The following is a 22,924-nucleotide window of genomic DNA, read 5'->3' as shown; positions in this document are numbered from 1 at the left end:
CATTCCACTCCAATGTACCTGCAGGCGATCAGTACAACCATGGCTTGTTACAACCACAAGCATCAAATGACATGTTTGACAGTCCTCAGGATATGAATCGCCGAACGCTCACACAAGCCCAATTTGACGTGCTGGCTCAGCAAGCGCGATCCACGGGCCAGTTTGAAGCAATGCAGCATGATTTCTCTGGTGACGTCGAATTGATGAATCAGGTTTTCGGCACTCCGCACCAAGACGACCTCAAGCAGCAGCACGCATTCGCATTTCCAGCTCCCAGCGGTGCACCGCTCTCCAGCAACGACTCAAGTATACCCTCGACTGTATCTGAGCAATCCATGTTTCCATCCTCGACTGCCATGCAAGACCATGCAGCTTTGTCCACGACATCTTCTGATTGGAGTGATAGCCGCAGTTCGTCCGTTTCCGCACCTTACATACAGGACCAACCGTTCTCGTTTGTGACAGCTACTCACCAGCAGCCTGCAACGACATCATCGTCTTCGCAATGGCAGCCCGGCCAGTCTGTACCAGTGGATCCGAGCGATCTGCAGCGGCAGTTCACTGAGGCTCAACAACGAGCGCAGCAGCAACAGCAGCAGCAGCAAGCACATCAACAGCAGTACCAACACGAGCAACCGCTGGCTTTCCCCGCCGATGAAGCATTCATCCGCAGAGGCTCGCAAAGTGGAACAATGCTCGCTGAGCAAATGAGTGGATTTGCCATTCAGACGCCACAGCCGCCGCAAAACTCGTCATTTCAGACGCCAGCACCACCGCAGGCTAACGGTGCAAGTATTGCTGCACGTCGTCAAAGACCGCGGCCTGCTAATCTTGGTCCTGCCGCAATGCGAAGCCAATCTCATAGTGGTGCTGTCCAACCCGGATCACCCGGTCAGCCACAGCTTTCTCAAAATCTGGCGGCTCCTGGACAGCTGCGACGTATCCGATCTTCTAATGTAATTCATAATGGTGTTGCGCAAGGACGCGTGCAGAAGCCAATACCCGGCTCTGCTCAGCGTTCACCCATGGCCCGAACCTTTACCGAATCAGCTCTCAATTCTCCAAACGTAAATGCGACGACACGCCATAGCTCGACATCTTCAGGAAGTCTGGCACCGCCCACGCCGATGTCACCTAGCGATTTGCCACGCCAGGAGCAGCCGAGGCCACGGTGGCCACCATGGCAAGATCAAACCGGACAGTTCGGCCGACATGCGAGTATCAGCGAGTCTGACGCGGAAGATGGTGTTGCGAGCTCTGGACAGTCTCAAGCCGTGTCGTCACCCCCTCACACGCCCATGTTTCAGCAGCAGCAGCAGCAGCAGCAGCAGCAGCAAATTATGGCGCAAGGCCGGATTGGCAGCACGGTCATTACGGAGAATACCCCTCCACAATCTGCTCCAGCTGTTCAAACAAGCTTTCCTGCAAATGCTTTCATGCCGCAGACGCAACCCGTGCATGTTCAGCAGCAACCGCAACATGCATACATCCAGGCACAGGCTCAACAGTTCATGAATGGACAACACTTTCAATTGCCGCCTGCATACGCACCGGGACCTAATATGGCAATGCCTCCACCGGAGATGCACGCTGGTCTGCCCATGCAATTCACGAATGGAGTGCCCATAGTCAATGCACAAGGCGAGCTGACTATGGCATATCCTCCACAAATGCAACATATGCAATTTATGCAGCAGATGTCTGCGCAACAACAACAAATGGTGCACCCGGCCCATTACGGTTTCATGAGCAGCTCTGGCGCATCGCCTCCAATGCACGTCACGTCGCAGATGCCGAAACAGCCGTCGCAGCCTGCATCGGAACTGTTTGTGCACGAATATAGTCCCCCTTCGGACATCAAGCGAGCTGCGACACCACGGAGAACGCCTGGGGATTCATTACCGAAAACCTTCACGTTTGCTAATCACACACCTGAACATTTCGAGAAGGAAAAGATCAAGAAAGAAGCCAAGGCGTCCAGCACCGCATCCAGCAGTCCAGAAAGTGCTGCATCGAGCTCATGAGCGTGCTCTATTCCTTTTTGTCCACCATGCATAGCACACGGGTGTATAATGGCGTTAAGGGTCCTAGCGACGCATTTATTTCTACGATAACCATCATTAGCGACTTGGAGTACAAGGGGACTGGGAATTTAAAAATGACACTTAGGCGTCGAGATGATAGCCTCGCGTAATGTGTGGAGATGGCAGCGCATCCACGGCTGAAGAGACGGATACGAATCATTAATGAACACTAGCGAGAACTTGTAGTATAGTGCTGGAGCCCTGGACGAAAGGCCAAAGTTGCCTGATCTTTGACGGCTTTAATGTGAGGCGCGGAGACGCTCTCATCGATTTGAAACAAATACAATCTATGGTATAATATGAAATCCAAAATTTTCCATCAAAGTCATGATCCAAACGCCGCAGCAAAAGGCGGGTCTTCAAGCCGACGAAATACTGCAACAAACTTCTTCCCACCATTCCGCTCAACTTTCTTCCCTTCCTCCGTTTCCGTCCTCATCACACTCACACACACATCACCCTCCGTCTCCTCCTCCCCAACCCTCTCAAAACTCGGATGCGCCGCAAGATGCTCCACCATCCACAAATGCAAATCCTCCACATCCGTAATCGTATAAACCTTGCCACCAGCTTTCATGACAAACGCATACTCCGAATTCAACGTCGCGCTCACAATCCTCGCTTTATGCTTCCTCGCTTTGAAATGCGGGTCCGGAAAACAGAGAAATATCTTCTCTAGCTGTCCTTTTTCGAAGAAATTCGGGAGAAATTTCATCGTGTTGGCGCGGAGACATGAGACGTTTTGGAAGTCGTGATTCGTCGTGGAGCTGTGGCGGAGAGCGAGGATTTTGTCTTGCACGAATTTCGTGACGGATGTGCGGATTTCTAGGCCGAGAATTAGGTGGTTGGGGAGTTTGGGGGAGAGGGCGAAGAGGAGGCCGCCGAAGCCGCAGCCTATGTCTGCTACTGTGACTTTTTTTGTCGTTTCGGTGGAGGGATGTTGTTGACTGTTGTTGGTGGTGGCGAATTCTGGGTAGTGTTTACTCCAGTCCATTGCGGAGGGGGATTCTGGGCTTTGCGAAAGTGGTGAGATTAGTGGCGCTCTTTTTATTTGAAGTTCTCGGAAGTGAAGTCTTCTTACTATGTTAGGTCATGGTCGGAGAATGGGTTTGCGTGTGCTCTTTGGCGGTAGTATTTTTTCTGTGGTAATTCCCCTTCTTGCTTCTCTTCGCGCTTTTGCTTCTTCCTAGCTGGGCCGGCCATGTTGTGCAGGATTTCGGGTGAATGTGACGATTTTGTCAATTGAACAGAAGCATGTGAAGTTGAGTGGAAGGATTTAGCCAAGGATTCACAGTTTGGAAAGTTCATGCCTGAGGCAATAAATGAAAGCGTGTGGACTGGTCAAGTGGTTGTTTGCATGACGGAGGCCAGGATGGCATGAACAATTGTGATGACGAGAGGCATGAGATGAATGCCGTGAAAAGACTGCTAACATTTCTGGCCTAAACGCTCTCAATTGGAGTCCTCTCGTGAGACCTCCCATTCCGTATCCACCCTGATTATCATCCTTTGACTGCTGCTTGTCTCCAAGCTATTATCTGACATCCTCATGTTACCGCCACATGGGCCAGCATCTCGTGCTTCTATCTCAGTACGGGTGGTCCCTTCAAGTCCATGCATGGGAAGTCCAAAGTCCAAAGCATCAGAATCTTTGGTTTTCGTGGATGATCCGTGGTGGCGAGAGTTACCACTGCCTTTCCCCGTCCCGTAGCTTCCATCAGATCGTTTTGTCTTGAACGTAGAAAGAGGGAAGGAGTTTGAGCGCGCGCGATAGTCGCTGCCGCTGTACTCACTCGGTCGAAGAGCTCCATAGAAAGTCGTGAGATCCTTGATGAAGGGTCGAAGAATCGGCAGTGTGGTCGAGATGATGGAGAAATTGATTTGCGACACCGTCCAGATTATGTAAATGGTTGCCGTTCTCGCAAAGTTTCCGACATTCACGTCATTCCAGGAGTCTATACGAGCAGCGATGATGGCAACTATTGGAAGACGAAGGCCAAATGCGAACAGAACCACAACTTTCTTGTGAAGTTTCGTCTGCAAGCGCAATACCGGCAAGGCAGCGCAAGCAAATAGCCAGACTTCGAGAAGGGCGTCAAGGGCGCCGACTACCACCAGCCGCGCATAGACCCCACTACATTTGTTCGTTGCGAACGTCCAGGGCCTTCCAAGATTGCACTGAAATGCTAGTGCGAATGTTGCAGCCACCGTCCACAGGATTAAGACCCCGATGAAGACGTACAATATTCGTCTGATCAAGGTTTGCGGCGTTAATCTTATGATGAAGGTGGCGATCGAACATTTGCAGAGGCTCAGTGCGAGAATCGTGAAGAGCTGGCTTGTGTAAAATGACTGCTAATGATTAGCATTTGCAGCACTGTGAATGCAATATGCGACGGCAGCGATCACAAACGCGAAGAACATACCTTTTCAATATATCGTATACTGCTTAGGTCAAGCAAGCTCATCGATCGACCCAGTCCTCTAGCACAAGCCGCAAGTATTACACTTTCTTGGATGAATGCGAACATCTGGAGGCTCTTGCAATTAGAATATGTCACAGCGTCGAATCAATTGACGCACTCACCGCTCCAACAGCAAGCAAGAGATCGTCTATGCCTGCGCGCTGACTTGACATCCATTTCACGTAGACCCTGATCGCGATCGATAGCAAAGCAAGGGCAAGACCCAATGCGGTCGCAATAATGATCAAGCCGCCGTGGTCATCCTTTGTGATTATAGCGAATGGAGGATAGTAGCCAGCCGGAACTGTGAACTCCATCGATTGACCCATAACATAGCCCCGGTATCAAATATGTACAAACGTGTGGTTGGAGCTATTACGCCGTCCAAATCGATGCAGGACTGAGCAAGAGCGTCGGCAGAGTCTCGTCCAGCCAGATGTAGTAGTCGAAGGTCGGGAAGGTTTGACAACCTCGCGGCCATGGTCATCAGCTCGTAATTCCCTGTACCTTGCCAATCTTAGATTCCACGCCCAATCTCAAGAACCAGCTACGACGCAATGTGCCGGCATGCTGTGGCACGAGTCGAGGTTGTCAGTCTTGTGATGAATGGGCTGTTCTGAAAACGTCTTGCGGTCGAACGAACCGGCCGAGTATATGCTGAGCAGCTTTTCGCTGCGCACTGTCAGACAAGCGTGCAGTAGAGTGTCGAATATGGGCTGAGTAAGTCCCGGCCCGCCGCGCATTGTCACGGCGTGCGATCCATCCGGCTCCGTGCATGCGAATTGCCACGGTCAGATGATGATGATTCGCTCCCAGATTCGAGTTTCGCAACATCATCACGCCGCGAACACAAATTACACAGGATACATCCCGGCAAAGACATCACAGCGGAGCTTGGCGAAGAGGCGGCGCGGTCAATTCAAAGTTCTCGTAGTCTGCCGCCCGAAGAGGGGACCACAGGGGATACAGCCAATATATCGGATGGTATCGATGCACCATCAGCCCACAGGCGGGAAGCGAGTGATGAAAAAAGACAAGCGTGTGAATGCAGCCATGCAGCTCGATGCCTCTGGCTTATCACCGAAGATGGAGCGGCACTTGGCGGCAGCAGGGTGATGGCGACCTGACGACTGACGACTGACGACTGGCGACTGACGACCTCGTGGCCAAAGGCATGGCAGTTGCTTCTCGTGCGCCGTCTCCTGATGCAATGGTTCGCCCAGCTGCAGTTCATCACTCTGGAACCGTATTGCTTGTCGCAGAACTTTCGTGACGGCCTGCGACTCTGCATCAACACGCCTGCTGCGTCTGCCACATTGGTCGGTCGGTCCCGGCGCACATGGTTACAGGCTGAGCGACGCACACGTGCTCGCGCTTATCTCTTACCTTCACACGGTCGATGTGACCTTGGCTCGAGTTCTCCAGATCGATTCGAAGGCTGTTCACAATGCAACAAACGCAGGCCTCCGATGTGGTCGGCGAGCCACAACTCACCATGGAAGAAGCGATGAAGATGGAGGACAAACTTAGCGTTTTGTCACCGTCCGTGGCACCCAAATATCGAGGAACCTCTACCGACCAGAATGACATGATGACGCTCGGCAAGAAACAAGTGCTTAGGAGGAACTTTCGTTTCGTTACTATGCTGGGGTTCGGAAGCACGGTAAGTGAATCTGGGGAGTGTATGTGGATGCTGGCGAGATTGTCTCTCAATATAAGCTCCAATGTCTCGGATGCAGTGGACTACTACAGTGGTCTCCTGCGAAAATGTCCGAGTCCTGAGAACATATATCTCGACATGCTCGCCAATGAATGATGTACCCTTCCTTTGACTAGAAAAGTGATCAACACTGACTCCCTGAACTTTTCAGGTCATTTGCAGCTGGGAGGTACTGCTTCCAGTCTTCACATTCGTGCTTATCGATGGAGGCTATGGGGCTTTGTTCTGGGGCTTTATTGCTGTAACCATTGGAATGCTCCTCGTCTACGCAAGTCTGGCAGAAATGGTATCGATGTGAGTGTGCTGCACGCCTCGCCCTACTAAAGTTTAGATTGACAGTGCCAGGTGTCCCACTGCTGGTGGTCAATATCATTGGGTCTCTGAATTCGCTCCTCCCAAGTATCAAAAGTTCCTGTCCTATGCCACTGGGTGGCTATGTGCTACGGGCTGGCAAGTCTTCCTAGCCTCTGTGGCGTTCATGGTTGGCGGAATCATTCAAGGTAAGTGGATGTAAGACTAATTGGATTCTGACTGACGAGCCAGGTCTGATTGCCCTCAACAACCCTGACTATGTCTTCGAGCGGTTCCATGCAACCCTGCTCTCCATAGCTATCATTTCCTTTGCTGTCCTCTTTAACACCGTCTTGGCGGTAAGACTCCCGCTCGTGGAAGGCATAATCCTCATTCTACACATCGCTGGCTTCTTTGGAGTTTTCATCCCACTCTGGGTTTTGGCTCCGAGGGCGCATTCGGACATCCTCGTAAAATTCACGAACGATGGCGGCTGGCCAACGACTGGCATCGCTGCCATGATTGGCCTGACAACCCCTCTGACAGCTCTTATCGGCTATGATTGCTCGGTTCATATGAGCGAGGAACTTGTCGATGCCTCATACAGTATGCCACGTGCCATCATGTGGACTGTCGGTCCCAATGCAGTGCTCGGGTTCTTGATGGCTGTCACGCTCTGCTTTACTGCCGGAGATCCCGCCGCGCTTCTCGAGACGCACACAGGACAACCGTTCATCCAGGTCTTCTACAATGGCACCCGCAGTCTTTCTGGAGCGACCGTAATGTGCGCGATCGTTGTCGTGTGCTTAACCTCTTGCTGCATCAGCGAAGTTGCCACAGCCTCTCGACAGCTTTGGTCCTTCGCTCGTGACAACGGACTGCCGTTCTCAGCGTGGATAAGACATGTCACGCCTGGCTGGAATATTCCTTTGCGATCGGTATTGGTGTCGTTTGTCATCACATCACTGCTTGCTTGCATCAATCTCGGATCGACCACTGCACTGAACGCTATCAACTCTCTGGGTGGAGTAAGTGTTCTTGGCAGTTATTTCATCACCATAGCTTGCCTTATCTGGAGGCGGCTATACGGTGATCCCCTGCCACCTCGACGTTGGTCGCTTGGCAAATTCGGACTGCCGATCAACATACTCGCTCTGCTTTTCCTGGTACCACTCTGGTTCTTCTCTTTCTGGCCTTTAGCCCAACCCGTCACAGCGCAAAGCATGAACTGGAACAGTACGATGTTCGGAGGCATGATAATAGTATCCTTGGCATACTACCATCTATGGGGCAAGCAGGTGTACACAGGGCCAGTCGTGCTTGTAAAGCGAGATGTGTAGACAGTATCAGAAAGCAGAAGTTCAGTTCCGTCGATTCACTTCGGATGTGCATTCATGTTCTCGTGGATAGATCCGTTAAGCACTGTGGAATTGTGGGTGCCTCTTGGCAGCCTCAGCCTCGCTCGGTTCAACCTTGAAGGAATACTTGCGTCATCTCCGCTTGACCCCAAACGCCGAACAACAGCGAACGACATCACATACCCGTCTAACAGCATCCATCATGGTGAGAAGAAGAGAGGAAGACAGCAGCACTAGCAAAGATCTTACAAGAAGCAGGCGCCGAAGAGGAAGCGCGAAAAAGTGGCAAATGTGCCGCTCTCGGACGCTTCAAAACCAGCCCCAACGAGCACTCCTCGAAACACCAAGAAAGCAAGGCTGTCAAAGGCAGCCGTGTCCGAAGTCAAGACCACCAGGCCAGCGAGGAATTCCGGAAGCGCAAAATCACCTCGAAGTGTGCCGGGTCCGGTGTTAGTCGAGCAGCCATGCCACTTGCTCCAACTTCCAGCAGAGTTGAGAAACCTGATCTACTCCAAAGTCCTCGAAGACTTTCCAGCCTACTTACACCCACACAACAACGGTCGCTTAGTCTGCGCCTCGCGCCTTCTCGGCGCAAATCACCAGATCCGGAGAGAACTCCTCTCGGAACTCTACCTGACAGCACCAATCTACGCCCAAGTCTACGATTGGAACTTCAACCACATCGTCTCCTTCCTCAACAAACTCTCCACCTCCGAATTCAAAAGCTTGCCCAGGAAAATCTACCACCACCAAAACCCTGCAAAAGTCGTGGGCAGAGAAATGAACGTCGAACTCGTCCTGAGCACATTGTCTCGAGACGAATATGCTTTCTTACGTTCTACTGCTTTGGACCGCGCTCCGGATCTCGAGAAATGGATTCGAAGGATGGTGAAGAAGGATAAGAGGAGGTTGCCCACTGGTGTTAGGTATAAGGTGACTTGTACTAATGCTGATCGGTTCCTGAATCTTGTAACGCTGAGGTGTTGGGAGAGTTATTTGGGAGATTTGAGGACGACGTTGTATGAGAATGCGAGTCGCGGGAGGCAGGAGATTACGGCTCTGAGGGTGGCGGTTCTGGAGGAGAACAGGTCGATTTTGACGAGGATTCTGGATTCTTTTCAGAATGGAAGGTGATTGGGAGTTCAGCGTGGGACTGTGGTATCGGTATCCATTGTGTGATATGCGTCTGAGCTTAGGCCTTGGCATAGAGGTCATCAGAACCTGCCACCCGCGTGTGGAGGGGTGGGGAGCATTCGTTTGCTCCTCGCACGAAGCCCTTGCCTTTTGGCGACTCACACGATAGAATAAAATTCACTACACTTACAAGATTGCGAAGGAATATCCATGACTTCGCTAAGCCTCCCAATAGGTGCATCTCGCTCGTGAAAGATGCTTTATGTAACCTTTGCTTCATGAACTGTGTGTCCAGCCGCGGAAAGAGTATACACCGGGCATGTACTGTACAGATAGTCTCTCCAACATCAACCGTGTCTCATGCCCGAGCATATTCATCAGCATCTATCGTTTCGCCTCGTCGTTGAGCCAAATATATTCGTCCACTTTCATACACTCCAAGATAAAGTCCACTTCCAAGCATGGTCCAAACACCTCTCAGAGCACCACCTCGAAAAAGACCTTTGATCCCTTGCTCAGCCATAATCTCCCTTGCAATCTGCAAACTCGAGCTCTTGCCCTTAGGTTGAACAGCCTTCTTGATCGCTTTCAAAGGATTCTGCTTGACCGTCTCAATCGTCTGACCCGTAGCATCCACAAGAGCATCTTTCGCAGCCTTGGCACTCTCTTTCGCCGTAGTATCACGACCACCCTCATGCGGAGCAGCACTTTCCACAGCCCTCAACATCAACCTCGTCTTAACCACATCCACCGGCGTCGTAATCACCGCAGCAATACTCCCACCCGTCCCAGCACTCACCGCCGTAATCACCCCACTCTCCAAAAGCGTATTCGTCCGAATACCCCTCTCATTCCTATCCCTCCGTATCGCCTCTTTAATCCTCTCAAACATCGGAAACTGCATCGCGGTAAACGGCAGATTCCTGGCAGCCAAAGCAGAATATCCGCTCCACAAGGCCAAAGGATTCGATCGAAATCTTTTGATCGTTTGCATCGTGGCATTCACCCTTGGGCGATCTTTATTCGAGTTATCCACCATTTGGGCATTCTGTTTAATCACCTCGGCGGGAGTGAGGATCGCACAAGAAACCAATTCCGCGGTCCCGCTCGCAGCTGCGTGGATTAAAGGCGTGGGGACGAAAGGTTTGTTTCCATCATATGTAGGATTGACATCTGTGAGGACGGATTTTACGCCTTCGTAGGTGGTGAAGAATGCGCCGGAGGAAGGTAAGGTGGCTATGATGACACTTCCGATGCCTTGGTAGACGCCACGGAACATGGCAGGGTTGAAAGCGGTATTTGTGCCATTGCGGTAGAGTTTGGTGTAGTCGGGGGATTGGAGGCGGGTTTTTATTGTGTCGAGGGGGTAGACGATGAGGTCGACGGTGAATGCTGCGAATGCACCTGCGATCCAGATGTCTGCATTGCTGTTCTCGGACATCTAAGAATGTTTTGATTCCTTCCCTCTCCCACACCTCGCGACCTCTTTCTATTCCCTGCTGGAATGCTTGAAACGATCTGATAAAAAAGTGTCGCGCGCGGGATCGAAGCTGGCGATGACGAGTGGGATGAGAGGAATGGCACAGTATCTGACGATCTGATATAGTGTGCCGGTCTCGGGTCCGATCCGATGGTCCCTGTATGCCGAGGCTTCGCTTCGTCCTCACCTCAGCGCCAGTGGAGGATGCAGGATGCGTCGATGCAAGCACAGGTATTCATTCCAATATGATACAAGCAGCTCTGCAGCGAGCCACACACACAGCTCTAATACACACATAGAACAGCGCTACGCAGTTCGAGGCCGTCCGTCTACCCTTCTACCTTCGTGCCGTGTGCTCTGTCTTCTCGATCCATGCTAAAACCTCTGAAAGACCCATTCGCAAGCAATTTGACAACCAGTGCCCATGATCACCTTGTCAAAGTAACCTTGTCGTGCTTTGAGCCAGAAACCCGCTGTGCTCCTTTTGCGCCTAATGACGCCGATGCTGATGCAGAACCTGATGCTTTTAAAAAGAACCGCGCCATTTCTCACGCTCAATCCATATCGCACATTATCTACTTCATGTTCAGACAAACTGCCGGACTGCCGTTGCCGCACGAATTACGAGTCACGATGCATAGGATAAAACGTACCTTTGATGTCTTGCTCTTTTCACTCTTTCGTTGGTGGGGACTGCGCCTGGCCACGAACGCCTCCCAGCCACGAAGTCGAACCACCCTCTGGATGGGGCATCTTCATCTTGCCGAAGCCGAGGTCGAGGTCGTTGATGATCTTGAGCGCGTTGCGACAGCGCAGATGTGGCAGAGGTGCCTTGGCTTCCTGCAAACCAGTGACTGGCTCCAAACTGCCGCGCGGAGTGAGCTCCTTGTCCTCATGCTCGCCTGGCATTGGCAGAGCGTTCTGGAGGACTTCGTATGCCGCCAGCGTGAAACCGAACTGTGGGGAAGATCGCATGATACGGGCAGGACCTCCCTTGAAAAAAGCCTTGAAACCCTCCTCTCTGAAGACCTTGCGAGCACAGTCCGGAATGTTCTTGTAAGTGGACTCGCCCTTGCGAGCCTCAACCTGCAGACGAGTCTTGATCACGTCTGCCGGCGTGGTGAGGTAGGCAGCTGGCATACCGGCGATTGCACCAGCCGTGAGGAGATGCAAGACACCCAGCTTCTTCTCTGGTGACTCTCCAAAGAAGTCCTTCTTCAGATGTGCGTAGGCCGGGAAGTATATGGATGAGAACGGGATATCACGCAACAGACATGCTGTGGCGCCCTTGTAGAGACCTGTGAGACCCAGATTGCGAATGATCCAGGCAGCCGAGCGCTTCTTAAGCTGCTCGCCTTCCCGAGCCGCCGCGCGAATAGCCTCTCCTTGCACCTGGAGTCGAATCTTGACAATTTCGAGTGGGTTGGTGAAGACGACTTGGCAACCACCTGCAGATCCACCAGCCATGATCTCAGCCCAGAGAGGAATACCACCATCCTTGCTGGTGAACTTGCCACGGACGAGGTCGTTGACTGTAAGTTTGATAGCCTTCTCAGGAGCGACGCCGACAAGTTGAGGCAGGACACCGGCGTAGAGGCCTTTGAAGCCCTCGTTGCGGATGATCTTCTGTGCGCAATCTATGCTGTTCTTGTAAAGAAGTTGACCAGCAGTAGAGCGCTGATTCTGCATGCGTGTCTTGACCAGGTCGATAGGGTACACCATAAAAGCACCGAAAGCACCTGCCAGAGAGCCAAGAGCGAAGTGGTGCGCGGACACCAGGATATCGTGAAGGAAGCTCTGGGACTTGACAACAGCCTTCTGGGCGATGTCGGCGACACCACTGGCAGCGTCATCGAAGCCTGGAGCACTGCCGTGCCAGCTTGGGTCGATCACCCGGGCAAAGTCTTCTCGGCCAAGGCGTCCGGATGGCTGGTCGAGAGATGCAAAGTGGAAGAGGATGTCGGCCTCCATTGGTGTGAACTGAGTGAAGCGAGTGATACGCTGAGCCTCGTCAAGGAAGTCGACACGAGTGATCTTGCCGTCAGATGACTTCTTGAGAGCACTGCGAACGATGAACTCGACCAGATCCATCTCCCTAATGATGTTCTGGAAGGCTCGGACATTGGCGTAGGAGATGCGCGAGCCAGGTGAGATGTTGCACAGGGTTGGCAGGTTCTGGAGCAAGTGATCGGAGAGCTTGTGGGAGGCTGTCTCCATGATGATGCGCTGGAAATCTTCCGGCTCAATGTAGCCGTCGCCGTTCTTGTCGAGGTGAAGGAAGGCCTGGCGCACGCGTTCACCCTGCAGACCGCGCAGCATCTGGGCGAACTGAGGATAGGTCATGGAGTGACGGTGGCGCTTGCCGCCCAGATACAGCTTCGCCCAGTCGCTGTCCCAATTGAAAGGGATGGTATCGCTTGTCTTGTTCTTGGCGTATACATCTTTGAAGGTATTGAAGTCCACCACGCCGAGGTTCTTGTCTGCGAATAAGCGAAATGCGATCTCATATTCCGCGTCTGGCTTTCGCAGCAGGTTGTCGAACACAGACCAATCTTGAAGGGTGACTCGGTTCTTGCCAGCACGGTCGGCGATGGTGAAGAGAAGTGCGTACTGCTCGCGCTTGATTTTGTGCTAGAACAAGTGTCAGCTTGACACGGTGGATGTGTGGGAGCGCGTGATGGGCAGTGCCAATGCCTCACACACGCTCGCAGGTGAGGCAGGTGATACTCACATAGTCTTCGCCCTCTGGCGCAACGGCATTGACGAACTCCTTTTCAGTCATGTAGTATTCTCCGGACTCTTCATCTTTGACGGCGTGTGACATGAAATAACGGCGAGTCTGCTGAGAGAGCTGAGGCTCATCGTCCGTGCCCAGTAGAGTCTCCTTCACGCCATCCTTGACCTTCTCGACCGTGCCTGAGACGGCCTCCATGATCTTGAGCTTATGACACTGCAGCGCGGAAAGCTGCAGCTATGCGTCGCCGCGGTAGGTATAACGATGCGAGGGATGAGGAAGCGAGCGACGCGCGTGAAGTGAAAGTGAAGTGCGGTGGTTGCGATGCGATGCAATGCGCTGGTAGAGTGGCCGTCGCCGCGCCTGCTTCGAAGTTGATGCTAGTGAGAGCGCGACAAAAAGTAGCGGGTGCGCACAGGGCACTTGCGATTGCGGCGACCCACCGCCGTTGCCGACGGACTCTGAGGAAGGCGCGGAGATTTTTGGGGAAAGACGGAAAGAGGGCGCAACTCGTTCTCGAGACGTGGAAGAATTGGAAGAGATATATTGCGACCAGCGAGGCAACAATGTGAACTTCACAATGCGTTTCAGACTCTCACCTATCAAGTGAACTTCTGCCAAACTTTTTTATGCAGGTGAGCCTTGGCATGATGGCAATGGCCAGGGGGTCTTTAATGCTACGCAATGCCATTGTCGGGATGATTCCTCCATTGGGATGCTCTTTTCCTCCAGCAAGGCACAACTTGCTCGGTGCTGTCACTGCATCTGCATCGCAACAAGAGTCTACCACGAAAAGTGGCTTCTGATGGCTCCGCGGGAGTGGTGCCTGAATTCGGACTGACTCGGTGTACCAACTAACAACGCAAGCGCTTGGTATGGAGACCGTCTTCTGAGTGAGCAATGAAATTGAACTGAACACATCCTCTGCACGACTCACAGTAGGACGTTGGTCTTGTCAGTGGTCTGGAGAGAAGCTTTCGGGCGTCAGATCCACCCACCCGGTCGACACCGCGTTTCGAGGCGATGCCTTGTCGATGCCTGTGAGTACAGCTGCAACTTGAGGACGTGTGATGGACGCGAACAAAATGGTCCCTGCAAGGCTGGACAGGTCGATGGCTGCATAGGACGCAGAACGTCGCATTCGTGCTAGCATTTAGCTCCTTTTCTATGCCAGGGTGCCTTCGTAGGCGTAGCGGAGTATAGACCACCCCATCTGGCTACGCGATGCAGCATGACCACCCGGTATTCTATCATGGCAATATTATACAGTACTGCGGCAGCATCCAACTGCTCCTGGTACACCAACCTCACGCTGTATCCATATTGTCCTGGTCGTCCTTCTTATCGTCCTTTTTCGAAGAGCTGCCGGACCCACTCGGCTCTCCATTGCTCCCCAGCAGCGGCTGGCTCTCACTCGCCTCGCCTTCCGTATTCTCGGCTACGCTCTCAAGGTTTGTCTTGCCTTCTGCCTCTTCCTTCGCCTTCTTCTCACGCTCTTGCCGCTCTTTCTCCTCCTCCATACTCATACGCAGCACAAGCGCCAATTCAGGATCCAGGTTCGGGTCAACACCAAACTCGAAGTCATTGCCTCCTGCCTGGCCTGCATCACCTCCTCCATTTGCGGCCGCCGCGCCACCCTCACCAGCGAGGATCGGTGAAGCGACGATAGTGTCTGACAGAAGGTTGGGGCCTGGAGGTATGATCTCCAGATGCGATCCGTCGTTCGACTTCACAGCTTCATTGAATGCGCGTAGCTTGTCGAGGTTCTCGTCCGTAAGATCGCCAAACGCGATGATGTCGATGCTAGTATTGTTCTTCTTCATTCGCTTGGCGAGCTTCGTGAGTGTGCTGGATGAGTCGGCGATCGGCGAGCACGTGAATACAATTATCCGTTGCCGTTGCGATTTGTTTTGGCGATGCTTGAGTGCGAGCTGTATAGCGATTAGTTCCTGTGTATATGTACGGTGTCAGACAGTACCCACTGAAGCAATCATGATTCCCGTGTACAGATGTGACTCTCCCTTGACCTTCGTCCTGTGCAGCCCATCAAGTATCTTGCCGGGATTGGTTGTGAGCGTGGTAAGGACTTCGGGACCGCTTCCACCCATGCTCATCAGTCCAACTGATGATTCTGGATTTGCTTGCGTCTTGGAGTGAAAGATGAGGTTGACAGCATCGACTTGAGCCTCCCATCGCGATGGCACATAGTCACCGTTTCTGCTGCTTTCGCTGTTGTCGACGCTGACATCAAGTTAGCTGTGGTCGAGGCGTATGGATACGCACGTGAGGCGGCCTACACGATCATCGTCGCCTCCAGCACCATCTTGGCGGTATCGTCTGAATTTCTCGCTTATCTGTATGGCTGGTGGTGTTGGAGCTGATGAAGGCCGAGTGAGCAGTTCTTGGGAGGCAGTTGGCTACTCGTTGTTGCTGCGATGAAGTGGCAGAGATGCGTAGGCAAGCGCAGACGCAAGTGAAGGTCGAGCGAGCTCCGATGCGGCTCAGCGGCCCGCAACCGCATGCTCCGTTGAGGGGGAACTGGAGAGCTTCAATCAAAACAACCAATAAACACAGGACCAAGAAGTCGCATATTGGTCATCAACCTGCCTCAAGCGCACATATTCGGGACAAGACAGAGGGATAATAAGAGCATATTAAAGGCATGCAAGTCTCGATGCCTTACGCCCAGCATACGATTCTGCGAAATACATCAGCGTCTTCGAACGAAAGCATACCAGACTTCCCAGTACCTCCGAGCCAAACAGCGACTATGCAGACAGAAACACGCACACCGGAACGCAGTCCAGCGAAGAGAGTCGCCGGGATAACACAGACGCAAAAGCAGGCTTTGATTGACAACCTGCAATTGGAGGGTATGGAAACCTATCGCGTTGAACTTGAGACGTACTAACGCGTAGATAGTAACGGAAAGAGCGCGCAAACTACGAGCACAGTATGCACTGCAGGCACAGGGTCTGCGCGCGCGTCTCGAGATGCGTGTAAATCGTATCCCACAGGCATTGAGAAAATGCAACATGCAAGATCTTGTCGAGGAGCATACAGCCAAATCGCATCCAGCTCCGCCTCCGCCTATGCCAGTCGCAACAAAGCCACAACCAGCTCCAGTCGCGGCTTCAGCGAAGGTCGCTGCTAAGCAATCTCTCAAGAGAAAGAGGTACGGCTTGTTCGTGTTGACGCCGAGAGATCGTGTTCTGACCTTTCGATAGTGATGAAATATCCCCTGGAGATGATAAAGAGAATGTACCTTCAGAGCAGCAGGACATTGCGAATCCGAAGAAGCGGACCAAGACGGCTACAGTGACGGCTAATACAAAAGCCACAAGAAGCCGAAATGCTGGTCCGGCAGGTGTGCTCTCGCCTAGATCGCATAACTCGCGAAATCTGCCTCAGTCGCCAATCAAGCCAACAGGAGGCTTGACAGAGAAGGCGCCCATGATGCGACCAGCGAATGGTGTTCAAGCCGTGGTCACGAGGGTTACGAGAGCTCCCAGCCGCCAGACGAAACGACCTGGAACCGCGCAGGAGTCGGATGGAAGGGCAAGCGAAGGCAGCACAACCAGCGCCGGGACCACTATTGTCTCGAAGCCGGTTACCAGGAAAGCAGCGGCGCCGAAGAAGACTGCGCCGGCGAAATCTGTCGCGGGCGGCCGGAAAGCTGCGGTAACAAAAGCAGAGCCGGCTGCGGCAACCCGGACTTTGAGGAAACGGAATTGACGATGATTTGCATGACCACCGACCTATTTCACTATATTCTGATCGCTCAGTCTCTGCTTGGATGTTTCACTCACTAAGATCGCTTACAGCCAAGTCGCGCCGTGAGATCGCGCTTTGTTCGCAAAGCACTTCATTCACGCACAACGTGCTGATGATGCTGGTCGAGTGGTTTTTTGTGATTGTGGGCAGCCAATTAAGGATGCCGAGGACCCGTTCTTCGGTGCGTTGAAAACTTCCTGGACAGCGCCGTGGTATGTTCTGGCGGAGGATGTGAGCATTACGCGGATTGGTCGTACCAAGCTTCACGAGGCTTCAAACTCAATTGTCTGGGCAGCAATACGGAACTTCGGCCATTCATGTACTTCAGACCATCATGAAATCCTGGGTCTGCCATGATGAACAGATGGCGGAGGCAGCGGACATGTCGAAATCTCGATTTGGGCACAGTGACCATAGGCACGGCCACTGGCAAGCTCAATATGGGGCTTTGCACAGCCGATCTTAGGTCATTTTGTTCCTCGCTGACTGCTGCGAAACTTGCGTTGCGGAAACGTGTCTAGAATCAAATGTTTCTGAATCTTGCTCTGCAGACCGGCAGTCCTTGCGACGTCAGATTGTCACTGTCATCAACAAGCATTGTACGTGTTCCGATAATCCAGGAGATGAGTCCACCTGCTTGCTGCATTTGAACCTCTCGAGACCACGTGGAGGACAACACCGACCGAAGATCTGTGGACAAAGGAGACAGAGCTGCTGTACATTGACTCTGCAGCACAAGGCACAATGTCGGCTGCCAGTGGCACTCCTGCACCGCTGCATCAGACTCCACCTTACGCTAGCTCCAGCGTGTATAGCGACTCGCAGCAAAGTGGTGAAAAGAGTTCTAGTTCGAGCGAGCAACCTGCGTCCCGATCGACCAATTTGACAGATCTAGAAGACATCTCGAGTAAAGATGCCTCCAGCGAGAAACGCGAGACAGTCAACCATTACCAGAGCAAGGCAGCGAAGGCAACAACCACTACAAACCATGCATCCGCTGCCAACGCCTCGAATTTGCATTGCTCAGAAACTGCGGTACTGCATCGCCAATCTGCATCGACTTCTGCTTCGGGCTCAAATATCAAATACAAAGACTCGGTTGGCGCACGGCCGCGACAGGTGATCAGCCACGGATCACATGGAGCAGATAGAAGCCGGTCGATAATTTCAAGCTCGAGATCGATATCTCCTGAAATGTCTCGCTCCGCAAGACTTGTTGCACAATCTTCAAATACGCGTGATAGGCTCCCAGCTCGAGCGAAAGGGGTGCACTCTCCTACCGGATCATCCAATTCGAACAAGGGCTCGAGACCAGAAGGATCAATCCTCGTCAGGACGAGAACTCCGGCACCTGCTATACGGCATGCCAGAAGAGACATGCAATTCAATTTGCCATGTGCTGCACGGCCAGATGTTAGCGAAGAGATGAACAGATCAAGGCTCCGAATCAGTGGTGGCTCCATCGAGAAGACGTCAAGGACCAATGCTCGGTTAAGGCAATTGTTGGGCACAGTATCGAATCACAAGAACTTGCACTGGAATCAGCAAACGCTGTGTGATCTCAGTTCGGTGCTGGACCTGCCTGCACCAACGAATCAACAGGAGTATGAGACGCTGAGAGCGCTCATTAAAACAGCACAGAGGGCCATGGGGCTGTACAATCTGGACAATAGTCACCCGTCCCATGACCAAGCAGATACTCGGCGGTCGATGGTCTTGGGAGATGTGAAGAATGACTACTTGGAACCCAAGGGCAAGGCTGGTCTGGCCAACCTGAAACCCAACATAGCCTACTTCAGCCATCAGTCCATTCCCGACATGAGAACGCCGAATACTGGCACCAATGACAAAGCTCGGCGTACCCCCAGGCTGTCATACAGCTACCGCGGCCCACTCGACCTCACATTCGCATCAAGAGAACCATGCCTTGAGGGGCTACCGCCGGCAGGAGTCCCCTTTGTCAACTCAGATGAGACGCGGACAAGGTCAGATGTGAATCGCATAGGGCGGTTCAGTGATGACTTTCTCCTGCTAGAGACGCAACTCGTGCCATCTCGAAGCATTTCATCGGCTAGAGGGTCTCGGCGTCGACGCTGGTCGATTTCTGAAAGCAGACCGCTGGCGTTCAGTTACAAGCTCGCAAGTACCAAAAATGCCGGTGATGGAGGACCTTCTAGAACGGTCGCTCCCATTCCCACGCCGTCTCTGGCCTCAGGGCCTTCAATGGCTGATCATTTGCCGACTCGATCAAGCGCTGGCTATGCCGCGCCTTCCCGATCACCTGTGTATGGCGGCGAATCGAGTTGGCGTGACTCTAAGCTGGACTTGAAATCAGATGGATGGAGTGTCAGGACGCCTTCTGTCAAGAGCACAGCCACGGACTACTGGAATAATATATACAGCAGCAATTCCATGCCTGCACACCTCGCACATCTTGCACGTTCTTCACTGTACGCCGAAGTGGCAGAGCAGCCTACCCACGAGAATAGGACGAGCGATATCATTGATTGGGCGCAAGTGGCGAGAAGTCCATCACGTGCTAGCGAGAGCGGTCACTCCGAATTCTCGTTCGCTCCCTCACAAGCGAGGGAATGGGCAGGACATGCGAGAATTGAGGGTCAGAGTGGGCAGCGTAGACGGCCGCCTTCTGAAGCCCAACAAAGCACATCAAAGGCAATGCAGTCGCCAAAGCTGACTGGCGCTCTGAGACGCCTTTTCACGCACCGATCCGTTTCGAGATCAGATGATACCCGACGTGTCGTACACAGCGCCCAGGTCGACGACGAAACGACTCCGCCCAGTCAGCACGGCCGAGAGCAGATTGATGTTGGGCCTGATATCGACGATCCCGAAATCGAGCTCATTCCGAGAGAGCTACCCAATTCACACGAACGGCCGATGTCGTGTGTGTCAAGCGCTTATATAGATAGCATGTTCCAGATGGCAGGCGGGAGTCTTGCGCCCGATCAGCATTTTGAGAACAGTCAAAAGCATCGTGTGCCTACGAGGACGAGCTCGATACGTTCTTGGTGGTTCGGGAGGCTTGACCGCCCTTGAGAAGCACTGGGAAGATTCGGGGATTACGAAGCGTATGGTATGTGCGATTAGAGCCAACGGCATAGGGTTGCGTGCCCGTATTGGTACGTACTACGCCGAGGGTTCGGAAAACGGAGAAGCGGTGATAGCGTTCTATCTACAGTTGTGAGAGACGGTAGACGGTAGACCACGAACGGTAGATCTCATCTCCGAGTCCATAATAATCCATTACGTCATTCCGAACATCCACTCTCGAAGTAGAAGGAAGCGATACTCACAGCATACATACGCACTTGCCTATGCTATGGCGTCGCGTCGTTGTTCGCGGAAGTAGCATTGCTTGCCCGTCGCTTGCCGCCACACAGACAACACCCCGCGCGCGCCTCCTGCACAACAGAGCGGCAGTGAGATCGTCTCTGCTGCCTCGATGGATCAATCGCATCACAACCCGACTTCTCGGAGACGCAGACACTCATCGCCGTGCCAACATCATGGGTAGGGCCAAGACGCAAGTCGCTCATGGAGATCTCCTGGCTCTGCAGCAAATGCTGGGACTGCGGCCAGCAAATCTGATGCCAGCTTCTCTGCAGAATGCTGTGATCATATGTGTCGATTGCGAGGCCTTCGAGTTTGATCAGAATAAGGTGACAGAGGTTGGGATCTCAATGTTTGATACACGGCACGTGCCAGAGGTGACTTCACGCAGCACATGAACACTAACGTCTCACGGCTAATGTTTGTGGCATAGACGGTGACTGAGGCTTCGAAAGACGCCTTGTTCTCCAACATCGTTTCCTCACATTATCGCATTGCGGAATATGGTCATCTCCAAAATAAGCGCTACTCGAAAGGCAACCCGGACGCGTTTGCTTTTGGAACTAGTACATGGGTCGGTCTTGCGAAAATCACCCGTTCTCTGTATCATGTCTTCGAGCATGCGGCCAAACTTCCTGCACCTCTTACTGGGCTACGGAAAGTTGTTCTCGTCGGCCATGCGATCAAGAACGACCTGAACTATTTACGAAAGCTGAACTTTGATGTTAATGACATCGCACACGTCGTCTTGAAACTGGACACGCAGACCATTGCTGTTCCTAGGAAGAGGCAGATGGGCCTGGCCAACCTGCTTGAGGCGTTGCAAATTGTGCCGGGCCACAATCTACACAACGCCGGCAACGATGCTGCGTACACCTTGCGAGCCTTGCTGGCTATTGTAAGTAGAGTGATCCAAGGTTCAAAAATGCCGACTGATACAGTACAGGCCATAGGCGAACACGCTGATCCCGGAAGCACCCTCAGAAAACTTAACGCAGTGACTGTGAAGCCCACGACCAAAGTCAACCGCAAAGTCGAAACATCGAGGGCCTCCACTACAGGGCACAAAATCCCGTCAAATGCCTCAAGCAACGGCCTGCCTACGAGGCCTTCATGGATACCGATGCCATCCAAGAGCAGATTTGCTGCTTCCCAACAAAACGACGATACCGACCATTCGTCTACAGAGTCCAGAAAGAGACCTTTCACGTCTGCACAAGTTGATGAAGCTTACGAAAGTGACTCGTCGCAAAACAAAAAGCATGAGAAGTCGAGCGGTGACTGAAGTAGCTACGAGTTGTTCCACTTGATGCGCTAGAGATGAGATAGACAAGTCTGCAGCGCATCTCGGGGTCGGAACGCGCACCTGTCATCGACTACACATTTAGGGAGGACTGAGCCTGTCCTGTCAAAAGATCCCAGGACGGCCACATCCAGAATGTCTCAACGCCTGGGTGCTTCCGAATCCCCTTCGGGTATCCACGTCAATCTGTCTCTGGCTTCAACACTCCGCCGTCCGGGTTGTTGCAGGTCGACGGACTTTCAGCCGGACTGATTTGCGAAATTAAAAGGACCAGGGTATGGCTGGATACCCAGTTCATGCCATCGGGGCTCCTCCTTTACCGAAGACGCACGTTTTGGATGGGCATGACTAGGAACAACGGCGTGATCGAAGGGAACAATATGACTACATGCAGTCACATGTGAAACATTTTTTGCCAGCATGAGCCACTCGGTCCTTTCGTATCAGTTCGTCAATGGCGTTAAGGTATTGAATCGTCGCTATGTATGGCTTAAAGCAGGCCAATCTTCCATGTTCTGTTTATCGTTCACTTCAAGCTACTCAAACCACTTCAGCAGGCTTCCGAACCAGCCCTCGTAAGCTGTCCGTCGGACTAGCAGGCCTCTGATTATCATCCATCGCAGTGTCGAGACCGTCCCGCTTGGCATGCACAGTAGCCAAGTCAATCCGATCCTCATGTCCAAATATCTCCCGATCCAAACTCGGCACCGGCGGACGAACATGAAAACGTGCACCATATTCCAGCTTCGCGGACCAGGAATTCCTCGCCACCTCCCTCGAAGCACCAGGTGATCGTCTCGCAGATCCATAACTCCGATTCCGGAAAACTGTGGGAAAGAGACATCGTAGTGTAGGTAAACACGAACAGATAATTCCAATGTTACATTCGAGATTTGACCAGATTGATGCCATGCCGTTGTCGTGTGATACGTCTTGGGAATTCCAGACGACGTAGATGGCGTAGAGGCGAAGGATGGAGATTATGCAGACTACGCCTCCGAGGCCGAAGACGGCTATGAGAGTGCGTTTTTGTCGTTTGGGGATTTCAAGTTTGTTTAGGAGGGGTAGGGGGAGGATTGTGATGGCGATGTCGGTGGCTATGTTGAGACCGGCACTTGCGAATCTGGAGAGAATTTTAGTTGTGGTTAGGGAGGTTTTTTAGGGAGCGGGGAGGGAGAAGCCTAGGGGTTTAATAACAAAACATTTACCCGCCAAAAAAAAAAATTTTTT

The 22,924-nt window shown here is 52.6% G+C and overlaps 12 protein-coding genes across 12 annotated transcripts in view; 5 read left to right on the top strand and 7 right to left on the bottom strand.

Annotated features, from left to right (window-relative positions):
- Positions 1-1,488: 1,488 nt before the first annotated feature.
- Positions 1,489-2,405, top strand: MYCFIDRAFT_209513 (uncharacterized protein). The gene has a single exon (XM_007922692.1). It carries the CDS (start codon positions 1,512-1,514, stop codon positions 2,022-2,024), a length of 513 nt encoding a protein of 170 aa, XP_007920883.1. The 5' UTR covers positions 1,489-1,511; the 3' UTR covers positions 2,025-2,405.
- Positions 2,406-2,409: 4 nt separating this feature from the next.
- On the bottom strand, positions 2,410-3,287 carry MYCFIDRAFT_75311 (uncharacterized protein; the record flags this gene model as incomplete). Its single annotated transcript, XM_007922168.1, has 2 exons — positions 2,410-3,097; positions 3,166-3,287. The coding sequence occupies 2 exons, from the start codon at positions 3,285-3,287 to the stop codon at positions 2,410-2,412; spliced, it is 810 nt and encodes a 269-aa protein (XP_007920359.1).
- Positions 3,288-3,498: 211 nt separating this feature from the next.
- MYCFIDRAFT_209512 (uncharacterized protein) lies at positions 3,499-4,083 on the bottom strand. The gene has a single exon (XM_007922691.1). It carries the CDS (start codon positions 3,893-3,895, stop codon positions 3,668-3,670), a length of 228 nt encoding a protein of 75 aa, XP_007920882.1. The 5' UTR covers positions 3,896-4,083; the 3' UTR covers positions 3,499-3,667.
- A 255-nt stretch (positions 4,084-4,338) lies between these two features.
- MYCFIDRAFT_205678 (uncharacterized protein) lies at positions 4,339-5,196 on the bottom strand (the record flags this gene model as incomplete). The annotated part of the gene is made up of 3 exons (XM_007922690.1): positions 4,672-5,196; positions 4,511-4,615; positions 4,339-4,436 (listed from the first exon to the last, which is right to left on the bottom strand). Coding segments are annotated over exons 1-3 (408 nt in total), but the record flags the coding sequence as incomplete, so codon positions are not given.
- A 230-nt stretch (positions 5,197-5,426) lies between these two features.
- On the top strand, positions 5,427-7,900 carry MYCFIDRAFT_148130 (uncharacterized protein; the record flags this gene model as incomplete). The annotated part of the gene is made up of 4 exons (XM_007922689.1): positions 5,427-6,212; positions 6,421-6,531; positions 6,601-6,769; positions 6,813-7,900. Exons 1-4 carry the CDS (start codon positions 5,997-5,999, stop codon positions 7,898-7,900), a joined length of 1,584 nt encoding a protein of 527 aa, XP_007920880.1. The 5' UTR covers positions 5,427-5,996.
- A 220-nt stretch (positions 7,901-8,120) lies between these two features.
- Positions 8,121-9,052, top strand: MYCFIDRAFT_75309 (uncharacterized protein; the record flags this gene model as incomplete). Its single annotated transcript, XM_007922167.1, has 2 exons — positions 8,121-8,123; positions 8,177-9,052. The coding sequence occupies 2 exons, from the start codon at positions 8,121-8,123 to the stop codon at positions 9,050-9,052; spliced, it is 879 nt and encodes a 292-aa protein (XP_007920358.1).
- Positions 9,053-9,299: 247 nt separating this feature from the next.
- MYCFIDRAFT_209511 (uncharacterized protein) lies at positions 9,300-10,575 on the bottom strand. The gene has a single exon (XM_007922688.1). It carries the CDS (start codon positions 10,491-10,493, stop codon positions 9,411-9,413), a length of 1,083 nt encoding a protein of 360 aa, XP_007920879.1. The 5' UTR covers positions 10,494-10,575; the 3' UTR covers positions 9,300-9,410.
- Positions 10,576-10,749: 174 nt separating this feature from the next.
- Positions 10,750-13,627, bottom strand: MYCFIDRAFT_54675 (uncharacterized protein). Its single transcript, XM_007921904.1, has 3 exons — positions 13,264-13,627; positions 11,186-13,163; positions 10,750-11,107 (listed from the first exon to the last, which is right to left on the bottom strand). Exons 1-2 carry the CDS (start codon positions 13,462-13,464, stop codon positions 11,205-11,207), a joined length of 2,160 nt encoding a protein of 719 aa, XP_007920095.1. The 5' UTR covers positions 13,465-13,627; the 3' UTR covers positions 10,750-11,107; positions 11,186-11,204.
- Positions 13,628-14,573: 946 nt separating this feature from the next.
- MYCFIDRAFT_85689 (uncharacterized protein) lies at positions 14,574-15,668 on the bottom strand (the record flags this gene model as incomplete). The annotated part of the gene is made up of 3 exons (XM_007922419.1): positions 15,564-15,668; positions 15,249-15,507; positions 14,574-15,197 (listed from the first exon to the last, which is right to left on the bottom strand). The coding sequence occupies exons 1-3, from the start codon at positions 15,587-15,589 to the stop codon at positions 14,574-14,576; spliced, it is 909 nt and encodes a 302-aa protein (XP_007920610.1). The 5' UTR covers positions 15,590-15,668.
- A 368-nt stretch (positions 15,669-16,036) lies between these two features.
- On the top strand, positions 16,037-17,001 carry MYCFIDRAFT_62423 (uncharacterized protein; the record flags this gene model as incomplete). Its single annotated transcript, XM_007922044.1, has 3 exons — positions 16,037-16,139; positions 16,189-16,364; positions 16,546-17,001. The coding sequence occupies 3 exons, from the start codon at positions 16,037-16,039 to the stop codon at positions 16,999-17,001; spliced, it is 735 nt and encodes a 244-aa protein (XP_007920235.1).
- Positions 17,002-20,567: 3,566 nt separating this feature from the next.
- MYCFIDRAFT_89442 (uncharacterized protein) lies at positions 20,568-21,789 on the top strand (the record flags this gene model as incomplete). The annotated part of the gene is made up of 3 exons (XM_007922687.1): positions 20,568-20,720; positions 20,825-21,289; positions 21,721-21,789. The coding sequence occupies 3 exons, from the start codon at positions 20,568-20,570 to the stop codon at positions 21,787-21,789; spliced, it is 687 nt and encodes a 228-aa protein (XP_007920878.1).
- A 390-nt stretch (positions 21,790-22,179) lies between these two features.
- The window catches only part of MYCFIDRAFT_212887 (uncharacterized protein), a 1,735-nt gene continuing 990 nt past the window's right edge, over positions 22,180-22,924 (bottom strand). Inside the window, exons 4-5 of the mRNA XM_007922686.1 lie at positions 22,579-22,817; positions 22,180-22,521 (exon numbers count right to left, since the gene is read on the bottom strand). Coding sequence (XP_007920877.1) covers positions 22,235-22,521; positions 22,579-22,817 — 526 coding nt within the window. The 3' untranslated portion in view covers positions 22,180-22,234. The remainder of the gene's footprint in view (positions 22,522-22,578; positions 22,818-22,924) is intronic.

This window comes from Pseudocercospora fijiensis (assembly GCF_000340215.1).
Source record: "Pseudocercospora fijiensis CIRAD86 unplaced genomic scaffold MYCFIscaffold_1, whole genome shotgun sequence".
Lineage (NCBI taxonomy): Eukaryota > Fungi > Ascomycota > Dothideomycetes > Mycosphaerellales > Mycosphaerellaceae > Pseudocercospora > Pseudocercospora fijiensis.
The sequence above is the reverse complement of the archived record's forward strand: the minus strand, read 5'-3'. Positions and strand labels throughout refer to the sequence as shown.